General features: G+C 34.6%; 1 protein-coding gene across 5 annotated transcripts in view; it reads right to left on the reverse strand.

The window, feature by feature from the left end:
• Positions 1-12059, reverse strand: part of fat3a (FAT atypical cadherin 3a) — a 168986-nt gene that overhangs the window by 65489 nt on the left and 91438 nt on the right. For all 5 annotated transcript variants that reach the window (XM_059513915.1, XM_059513918.1, XM_059513916.1 and 2 more), the window contains exons 3-4: positions 4165-4283; positions 3333-3531 (exon numbers count right to left, since the gene is read on the reverse strand). In XM_059513915.1, the coding sequence (XP_059369898.1) occupies positions 3333-3531; positions 4165-4283 (318 nt within the window). The remainder of the gene's footprint in view (positions 1-3332; positions 3532-4164; positions 4284-12059) is intronic.

Below are 12059 nucleotides of genomic sequence, written 5' to 3' on the forward strand. Positions count from 1 at the left end.
TTAATAGTACATGAACTTGCTTCAGTTTATCATTCATAATTCCATGTAATAAGACCATTTTAGCCATAGCTTTTTTTCTTTCACTGTAATATTTATTAAAATTAATTCAAAACTGCTCTTCTCTCTACTTTATGAATCTGCAAATTATTAAAATAATAATTTTTATTTGTATTAATATGATATAATAATAAACCACTGCCACCAAGATTATTATTATCATTATAATTATTATTATTAACATAAAAGCAAAATATTGCTACTAATGTTTATTTTGTTTTGTTGCTGGTGGTAAATGTTTTATATGATAATTAAATGATTTTTATATGTTATTAGTATAACAGCACAATACAATTATTATTATTATTATCACTATAATTATATGATTATTGTGTGGTGATAACAACAATATTAGTAATAATAATAATAACATCAATAACAATAATAAACATCACCATAACTGGTAATATTATATTATTACAGTATTTTTCTATTAATAATAATAATAATAAATTATATATATATATATATATATATATATATATATATATATATATATTTAATTTTTTATTTTTTGGGGTTTGGTTTGCCCTGTGTTGCGAATTCTTTGTTATACTTCTGACAAGATGCATTGAATTTAATTATTGTGGACTGAGCTAAGATTTTATTATTTTCCTCTTCTGGCCGTTCATTTGTTGCCTGCATTCAGTATTGATACTAGAGGCTGGCTTTCTGGTATCGATAAACTGAGTTGTTTAGGGTTTGTGTATAAACTCCTCAGTTACAAACACATCTGCAAAAGCAATAAAGCGTACAAGCAATGTCCCCCATGTCAGTTAATAAATCTTTCAGAAGAATGTGTAAACTATCATAAGAGACCACACATTCCTCAGCGCAGGGATCAGTCCAGGCAATGTGTGTAAACTACAATATAACTTTAACTGTCCCAGCAGATGTGTAAGACTGTCGAGGGAGCACACAGACGTGTCTAGGGAGCGTGTGCAAACTCCAGTCTTGTGAAAGAACTAAAGATGCTTGGTTTTGAAGTCACCTTCACAAAACGCTGCAGTGCATCTTCAAAATATCCTCATAACACATCTGCCCCCAACCATGTTGACTACACACACACACTTTGAAAAAAAAAACACACACACCCTGGCTCTGTTTTCTCAGAAATGTGTCAATAAATAAACATTTCCTTGCGGCATACACAAACTCCAGTGACTCAAAGATGTCATTAATAAAACACACACACACATACATATATATATATAACAAGGTCAGTATTTTCAGAGCTGTGCATCATGTTCTCCGCTTGAAAGGAAACATTATACAGGCCATCTCAGAAACATGAGTTTCAACTCTCCTTTATAGGAGAATAATTAAAATGACCTTTAAAGTCATCTTTATTGTATTGCTCAATACTTCTCCACAAGTTATTTAAACCTTGAATTGAATGAAGTTTCCTGAGAGTGGTCATTTCATCTCTGTGCACTGGGTATATCTGACTTGGCATCAATAATTCATGTAATCTATATACATAAACAGACAAACAAGTTTCCCAATAAAAGCCCAACAAACAGAGCTGGGGTGTGTGTGCCAGCGAGATGGTGAGGTGTAATGGTCTCTGTTACACACATACATTTAACCCTCTGGAGTCTAAGGGTATTTTTGGGGCCTGGAGAAGTTTTGTCATGCCCTGACATTTGTGCTTCTTATAAATATCTAAATGGGTAAAGTCTAATCTCACTGTAATCAGCACAAACTGGGCTATAATAATATGTGAAATGCAGAAGTGTAATTTAAGTTCTTTTCGGGGTTATCAGGAGAAAATGACTCAAAACGCGTATCCGCGTTAATCGACTCCAGAGGGTTAAACATGACGAGGCTGAAAGGCCTTTCTCATGATGCTGACAGATGAGAACAGAGGCCAGTCCTGCAACCATTTGATTAACATTTAGACAGCTTTCACTAGAACAAACAAATACAAGACTGAAATCAAACAGTTCACACCTCTGCAAAAGAGAGAGCATAATAGACAGACAGACAGACAGACAGACAGACAGACAGATAGATAGATAGATAGATAGATAGATAGATAGATAGATAGATAGATAGATAGATAGATAGATAGATAGATAGATAGATAGATAGATAGATAGGTAGATAGGTAGATCTGTAACAAGATCGAACACACACACAGACAGAAGTCTGCAGAAAATGTATGTGTTGAGTTCTTCAGGAAATACCTTTTATGAAGACAAATTCATGGCATCAAACCTCACAACACGTTCTGTTCTTTCTCTCTGTCTGTTTCCTGTTTGCTGTTGCCTTCTGTCTTTCTGACAGCTTGACCTTTTGTGACCTTTACAAAGTTTTTAATTAGGATCAGCGCTTCCTGCTGACATGCACTATGGGGCGTGAGGCTGGAGGGAGGGGCCTGTGGCTATGAAATTAATCTGTCAATCAAAGGCAAATCCATAACACCAGCCAATAAGCAGTAAGGATTCACAGTAGGCTCAAACGATGATGTCATAATGCGGAGAACAGCAACAGACCTCAAGAACTCACACACCCAGATGCTGATATTTAAATGAGTGAATTTAAATACTAAATGAGCAGAATTAATTAATGCAGAGGAAGGAATAATTAGCTTGATCTACACCAAAGACTAAAATGCCCATAAAAAGACAAAAATAGACCAAAAGATATTACCATGTTTTTTTATTTTTTCGTTTTTTTTTTTAAATAGTACGATGGTAAATCACAGTATATGCAAATGATAGATAGACAGATAGATAGATAGATAGATAGATAGATAGATAGATAGATAGATAGATAGATAGATAGATAGATAGATAGATAGATAGACCCTGCTCTATTGTATTTATTTGTGCCATTGCTCGTAGTTAGATAGATTTATTTTTAGTTTTTTTTAAATATAGTTTCTCCATAAATATAGCACATACCGAACTATACTGAAAACCTATAAGACTCTAAAACCGTGAAACAAACCGAACCGTGAAAAAGTTGAACCGTGCCACCCCTAACAAATAGATAGATGGATGGATGGATGGATGGATGGATAGAATAGATGGATGATAAAAAGATCGATGGATGGATGGACAGATAGGTGGAAGATGGACAGAATGACGGTTGGAAGTTGGAGATAATGAAGGCTGGATGGATAAAATGATGGAGAGATGGACTATATGATATCATCACTGTACCATGGTACTTTTTTAAGAGAGTAGCATACAAACTCAACTTATTAAAACTGACAGTAATTTATTCTTTCTATCACACAGAAGGAGTTTGATTGACAGGACACTGACCGGTGCGCGGGTTGATGCTGAAGAAGTTCTGCGGGTTGCCGCTGGAGATACGGAATGACAGGCGGGGCTCGGTTGCCGTGGCGTCAGGGTCCTGCGCCTGGATCTGAATGACTGACTGGTCCTTTGGGGAATTTTCCGGAATGGTGGCGTGATACATCGGCTCAGATGTGAGGGGAGCGTTATCGTTAACATCCTCAACCTGTTCAAACACACAGATTTACCACACATATCTATCTATCTATCTATCTATCTATCTATCTATCTATCTATCTATCTATCTATCTATCTATCTATCTATCTATCTATCTATCTATCTATCTATCTATCTATCTATCTATCTATCTATCTATCTATCTATCTAAGTTGTAAGTATGTAAGTTTCATTTTCATGACTGGATTTTGAGATTCCGTCTGCGTTTTCTGCTTCGCAAAAATCATAGCGCTGTATGCGTGAAGAACCGCGTTGACCGAGTCCTCTGTCTCTGTAAACCTGGTACCGTCACATTTTCATTTTTTTTAGTACCGAAGTACCGGGTCTTTTGACAACTCTCTCTCTCTCTCTCTCTCCATCCATCCATCCATCCATCCATCTATCTATCTATCTATCTATCTATCTATCTATCTATCTATCTATCTATCTATCTATCTATCTATCTATCTATCTATCTATCTATCTATCCATCTATCTATCTATCCATCTATCTATCCATCTATCTATCTATCTATCTATCTATCTATCTATCTATCTATCTATCTATCTATCTATCTATCTATCTATCTATCTATCTATCTATCTATCTATCTATCTCAGATAGGATGCGCACTAATTTACCTGTATGTACACTTGTAGTGCTGCTGACTGCGGGACCACTCCCAGATCAGTAGCGTACACTGTCAGCCAATAGGAGTCCTGCGTCTCTCGGTCCAACAGATCTGCAGTGTAGATGACACCTGCAAAATAAAATGGATAAAAACACCAAAACATCACAAGCTGAACATTTTAATTCCAGTCAAACAGTCACAGAATCGATCATTTAGTTACACTGAGACTGACAAACTCATATTAACTCTGATAGCAGTAATTGCCATCAAAAAAAGCAATTACAGAGCAGAAACATTAAAACTGAGCTGTGCAAACTGTTATATTGTTGAAATCTGGTCACATATCTCAGATTTATAATCTAAACGAGCAGTTTATCCTTGAAAAGTGTTTGGTGCTATTAAAAACATTGCTGTTTTGAGTAACAGAAACTATGGCTCAGCCAATGGCATGTTTTTTGGGCGGGGCTTCCTGCTTAGCTGGCCAATGGTCAAAAAACCTGTTTGTAGAAAGTCATTATTAGAGAAGGTCTGTTTACTGATGCTAGTGGTGCAGAAATTACACAATTTACCTTAGCAATAATTGCTTTTACAAAAAATTAATTACTGAGCAAAATCATTAAAACTGAGGGGAATTTTTTTAATGTTAAATATTGTCTTGTATCTAAGATTGATGTACTAAGCAAACTATTTTAAGGTAATTTTCCTGAAAAATGTGTGGCTCTATTAAAACATTGCTGTTTTTTTTATCCTAACACAGCAACAATAGCTATGTTTCCATCTTCCTATTTTTACTTTATGTGCATTTTGGAATGTCGTATGAAAAAATGCTAGATGAAAACACCAAGATATGAATAAATTTATTCATATAAAAAATTAATTCAAAAACTTGCATTAAAAACTTATGCGCACATTTGAGTTGGATAAACTTTTTCATCCGATAAGAAAGAATGTGCATAAACTATGAGGGAATAAATTCCTACATGCGCATCGAAAAAGTCATGTGACTTTGCGCTACGAGATGGGATAACTTGACTAGCAGTGGACCAATCTCACTCACAGCATCTATATATATGTGTTGCTATGGTCATTCTGAAAAGCCTGAGCAAATTCTATCAACAAAGTATAGGGCTGCACGATGTGTCATTTAAGCATTGATATCGCGATGTACGAATCCACGGTAGTAATATCGCAGGATGTGTGATGTAGGCTGTCGTAGTTGATCCGTTATTCATTAACTGTACGGGCAAGCTGTTCCCCGGCCCTTGACGAATGTGATTCGCGGAGAGAGCGCGAGAGAAAGAGAGAGAGAGAGAGAGCGCGTGCGAGAGAGAGAGAGAGTGAGAGACAGAGATAGCGAGAGAGAGAGAGACAGAGGGAGAGAGGGAGTGAGAGAGAGAGAGAGAGAGAGAGAGAGAGAGAGAGAGAGAGAGAGAGAGAGAGCGGCGTCAAACAACACGAGCACTGTCTTGCTCTCTCTCCCTCGCGCATATTAATCAATTGACACGATGGTGTCGATGTTTTAATCATATAAAATGAGAATGTAAGTGTGCTCACCCCATTTTTGTTTGTAAGAAAAAAAATTATTAGATTTCATATCACAATATATATCGCAGAAAAATAAAATATCGCAATGTCATTTTTTCCCAATATCGTGCAGCCCTAACAAAGTATTTCTGTATAAATTTCTTACACATCTTAATTCTCAAACAGCTGGCATCCATCTCCAAGAGCACATTTATTGTGTTTTGTCTGCTCGCTCTGAGTAATTTATTATAAATGAAAATGATTATATTCAGTGGCTTTTCCTATATTCTTAAGGGATATTTAGTGCCACAGTTTAGCAGGCTGTGACGATGTTGTTCTCTTTGACTCCTTGGATGGAAATGGTGCTTTATTCGCATTTGTTTTATGCAATATTCCAGTTTTGAACATAAGTTCAACTCGAATCTTTGGATGGTAACATAGCCAATGGCTTGAGTTTAGGGCGGGGCTTCCTGTTTGGCTGGCCAATGGTGAATGTTCTGGAAACCTCATTATTTATCTGTTCTGTGGTGACGCTGGTGGTGAGTCACCTTTAAAAATCTCTGTTTTTCTGTGATAACACAGCAGCACACAGGTTGTGGTAAATTTAGATCAATAAGGAGGTCACTTCCATAAGTCACATAACAGAAACAGAGCAGAAGAAAACACAACCCTCAGGCTACAGACAAAATAAGACCTGAACCTCTGACCCCAAGCAACAGCCCGACATTTTCAGTCGCTCCATGTAACCATAAACTGAGCTCTTAAGTCTTGGGGACTAAAAATGAAATTATGTCCATAGTCAGAACATAAAAAAAAATAAAAAAGCAGTTCATCTCAGTCACAGATTTGCTACAAAAAGCGTGATTTTGCCTCTGTGTTTTGGCTGAAACCATGTTACCATGGTAAATTTTCTGCAAAAGAACTAGAATAAGACTTGAATCAGGTAAAGGGATCAGATCAGGTTTCTCTCTGTATTGAAAAACAGCCTGAGCTTTCGTGTGCGACTGTGTGTGTGTGTGTGTGACATCAATAGTTCAGTCTGTTAGCCTGTAGGATTCATAAAATCCTTTAGTTCATTGTGCTAGAGTGAAAGCACACGTAATATATTCGGAACACCAGCAGAACTGCCGGAGGAACCTCACAATGAGAGTAGACAACGAAAAAAAGAGGCACAGGGAGAGAGAGAGAGACAGAGAAGAGAGTGTATTCTATTCTCTGAGGTAATATAAACTCACTTTAGCCAATCAGAAACACAGATTGGACCAGCCCTGACAAACCAGAGTCATCTTACACTATTACCACCAACCAGAGCAGCTCACTCAACCACACACACACACACACACACACACACACGCACACATTCACATTCTTCTAAAAGGGGATATATATGGTTTTGTACAAATATAATTATAATTACTATGAATTAAAAATAGACTATTTTTTTTTATTAATATTGGCATTATAATAATATAATACCTTTCAATGTTATATTATTTATTATTTAAAAGTGGACATTCATGTATTGTTTAAATTTTTTTTAAGCCGAACTATATTTACTCCAAAACGCAAACTCAATTGTGATTATTGTAATTAACATTCAAATAATAATACATTCTAATATTATAATACATTTTAATATTAAATTGTTATGAAAGGGGACATGGCAGAGACATCTCACATTTTTATAAATCTAAATATAATTACTATAGATGAATCAAAACTCAAACCCTGCTCTCTCTCTCTCTCTGTATGTTTTTTTTTTTGGTGTATGTAGTGTTTGTAATTTATGTATTATGTAAATATTGATTTCTTGGTAATGTGACAATTGTTAAAATAAAGAAAGACTAAAAGTATCTCTCTCTCTATATATATATATAGTATACACATATTTTAATTAAAAATATTTAATTAACATTAATATAATGAAGAATTAATAATATAATATATTTTAATATTATATTCTTATAATAGGGGACATTTACTGTTTTTATAAAGCTAATTATAATAACTATAGACAAAAAAGTCAAATAATTTTAATAAAAACAATTATTGTAGGGTTTAACATTAAAATAATAAAACATTCTAATAACAGAATGCATTTTAATATTATATTATTGACATTCCATAGACATATATTGTTTTATATAAAGCTAATTATAATTATTACAGACAAACCAAGAATAAACCAGATAAACCCTACCCTAAAAAGAGCTTTTTATATTTTTATTAAAATGATAATAAAATATTCAAATATAACACATTTTGATTTTATATTCTTCTAAAAGTGAAGATTCCATAGACATGTATTGTTATGTTTCATTTATTCAGAAAAAAGAGACATTTACATGAGACGTTTAGTTAACATTAAAATAATAATTAATTGTAATATTATATTATTGTAAAAAGGGGACATATTTTAGACATCTATTTTTTTTTATTTAAAGCTAATTATTATACACAACCAAAACTCAAACCCTAGAAGATTTCTTTCTGTATTTTACTAAAACATATTTAAATTAACATTAAAATTAAACATTCTAATAATAAAATGCTGTTTAATATATGAATTTAATCACTATGATTTGCACACACACACACACACACACACACACACACACACACACACACACACACACACACATATACATACATATATATACATACATATATATATATATATACATATATATATATATATATACATATATATATATATATATATATATATATATATATATATATATATATATATATATATATATATATATATATATATATATATATATAATTGCTTTCCAAATGGGAGGTTGTGCCAAATTTAGCTTACTTTTGTGTACAATTTTGTCCTTATTCTACAGCTAAGCAGTCACACCACACACACAGTCCTGGCTGGAAGCTGATATTTCTGCCAGAGCTGAGCGAGCAGATAGGAAAGGCAGAGAGATAGAGAGAGAGAGAAAGTGAGCACAAATAAACGAGTGGAAATTGGGAGATTATTTTGCTTTTCGTCAGTTGTTGTGTTCCTGCTGTCTGACCTAGATAAGAATGATACGAGTCAATGAAAGAGTGCCATCCGGATGCGTGCACGTGTGTGTGTGCAAATATGTGTGTTAGTAATGCTGTTCATTGGTATAATCTCTGTGATCAATTATTAATGATAGCTCAATTATCTACATCCTGCCTTTTCCAGCATCCTCTTACTGTAACTCAGGGAGTGTAAGTGAGATAGTTGGCTCATTAAATATGCAGGCCTCATATAGATTCTTCAAGAACAGAATACAAATAAGCCTCAAATTAGTCTCACTGAAGGAGGGAGTGAAAAAGTGACGCGTTTAGGATGAGAGGAAATGTGAGAGTTTTCTGTGTGTTTATGTAATCTCACTTCCAATCTTTGATCTTTGACTAAACTTTGGTTTAATAACTGATCATGGTGCTTTCAAGATGAATTCTATTGCATTGCAAACGTGTTGTGTGTATGTCAAAGCTCTACTTCCTTGCACAGTTATAGTCGTACATTAGTAAATTGTCTCTTAAAGGGACAGAACACCTGAAAATATAAATTCTGACATCCCCAAGTGCTTCCAATGAATGTTTCTTTTGCAGAAACCAACAGAGATGTTTCAATAAAAGTGGATGGGGACTGGAGCTGACAACTCCAAAAAAAAAAAAAAAAAAAAAACTCCATTAAGTAGTTCATATGACTTCTACATTATATTTCAAGCTTTGTGTGAGGAACAGACTGAGAAGGACGTTATTCACTAAAATTTTTCCTTTAGGTCTCACACTTTATTTACATTTGTGTAAACAAGATGCATTAAGATGCATAATTTGAAGTTTGGCATGAAGACTTTCCTCAATTCATGTTTTAAACTGCTGTTTGCTGCTCATACAAAGCTACAGAAGTGTACAGTTATGTGTACAGAAGATGTGGAATCTATTGCATGAGTCATATGTACTACTTTTATAGAGCTTTCGTCATTTTTGGAGCTTGACAGGCCAAGTCCCCATCATTAACGGCCAGCCTATGGTAAAACAGTACATCAAGCAGGACATCCAAATGCTTGCCTATCATTCATCAACCTCAAATACGGAGTATCATCTGAAATATGGAAGTAATAGCAATTTTACATGGCTGCTCAATCTGATGTTGAAGCTGAACATTAGTGCTCACTTCGTGACAAATGGAGGCGCTGGTGCGCTCACATACTCCTAAAATATGCTGACATTTTTGGTCATGCAGATAAGAGTAATATTTCGAATCTGTAAAGACTAAGTTTTTTTGTGTGCACTGCACTCACAACAAAACATTGCGCTTTTGTAAAATAATGAAAGCAAACAGGATGCGCTTTCTGCCAACTCGGTATAAGTGAACTTCAGAGCGAAAAATTTTTTCCTGACACATTCATAATCATTACTTCTGTGGTGCGGTGTGGCAAGCTTTATGCGTGTGCTTGAGTGCTCATAGGCTATGTAGGAAATTAAAGGCTCTTTATAATGATTTAAATGGCTTATTAATAAATGTGCGATTAGTCGATAAAAGCTTAAAATGAACAACTACTAGTCGACCAGAAAAATCTTTAGTTGAGGGCAGCCCTAAAAATATTAAGCATCACAAGTGTTTTCAACACTGTTAATAATAAGAAATGCTTCTTGAGCAACAGATCAACATTTCATATTAGAATCATGGAAGGATCATGTGACTCTGAAGACTGGAGTAATGATGCTGAAAAGTTTTGAATCAAAGAAATTAATTCCATTTGAAAATATATTCAAATAGAAAACAATTATTTTAATAATATTCCACGATTAAATAATTTGAATGGAAGTGCAAATTGTTGACAGAATCTTATTTTGTGGTCAGCTGCATGTACTAAACTGTGAATTGTCATTGGACCCATACAGGAAAGAACAAACACAACACTTTTGTAATCTCTGCACTGTAATTACAAATGACATTTGTAGTGATTAGAAACTGGGTGTTGTGATACTGCATGTGCGTTTAGTGGGACATCATACTTCATTCGGGAACGTTTTCCATGCTGTAACCTAGCAACCTGAATGAAGTACGGATAACAGATCCGGAAAACTATCATAAGCATCTTTCCATCAAAAACACACAACATAAATTAAAATAAAGCCAATTAACACTTTAGCAGGATTTGTGTGTATGTGCGTGTATAGAAAGTGTTATCTGTCATTGTGTGTTAGACACTTGTGTAAGCCTGTGAGTGAAATACATGCGTAGGAGGCACATTCACTGTCTGAGCAGCTTGTGTCTGTGCATGTGTGTGTGTGTGTGTGACAGAAAAGGAAATTCACAGATTCAGTCACATCAAAATATCCCTGTGGTTTTAAAGTAGGGTGTTAAGAAAGTGATGACAGGGAGCAGACTTTACTATCTCCCAAACAAAACCTCACAACACAGCTCTGGAGAAAACCGCACAAAGTCAGTGCCGCCCAAAACAACGTACCAACCACAGATGCCTGTGAAACTCTAAACCACAGAACGCAATTACACAATATCACAATTACATAACAGCCTACAGTTTGATAGAAACTCACAACTCCAGACTCAAAGTCAAGTCAAACTGACAACCTCTTAGGTGCTTAAAAGGTCTAATACACTTTTTTTAGTCTTTTATTTATGGTTTATTTATGCTTTTCTGCCAATTACAGCTATATATATTCCAGTCTCCAGTGTCACATGATAATTCTAATATGCTAATTTGTTGCTCAAGCTAACTAACCAATCCAAATTTTGGCAATTTGTCTTCTAATAAAGCACAGATATTTCAATAATGCAAATGCTAAACACTAGTCAACAAACTATGCTAATTATTGAAATATGGCTTGACATATTTGAAATGCGTAATATTAATTTAACACCAGGAACATCAGAATGACTTGTTTTCACAAATGAGTTCTGTGGAGGAGGTTTACATTAGCTTTACACATTAAAATAACACTCAATTAACTCAAAACTCCAGATTTTCTCATATTCAAGTGGATATGTCCACTTCAAATGATTTACAAAAGGTCAAGATGTGGAACAAGAAAAATGTTCAAAGAAAACCACTGACTGCTGCAACACATCAATGGTTCTGAGCAAATGAGAAGCACTATCTTCTGTGATCTGAACGGCAGGCAGCTATTTCTGAACTCCATAAAGGTTTCAAATTCACTGTAATATGAAGAAAATCACTTAGCATAGAGAACAAATTGAAAAAAAGGAAAGAAACATGGGCAGCTGGTGAAGTCGGTATTGTATTAGAGGGAAGAGCATTGACTCTAATAATCAACTTTGATGATTAGATCTAATGTTGACAGCTATTATGGTTTATTTAGGACGGAGAAACACACATTTAGAGCTTGAGCAGAATA

This window comes from Carassius carassius, chromosome 28 (assembly GCF_963082965.1).
Source record: "Carassius carassius chromosome 28, fCarCar2.1, whole genome shotgun sequence".
NCBI lineage: Eukaryota > Metazoa > Chordata > Actinopteri > Cypriniformes > Cyprinidae > Carassius > Carassius carassius.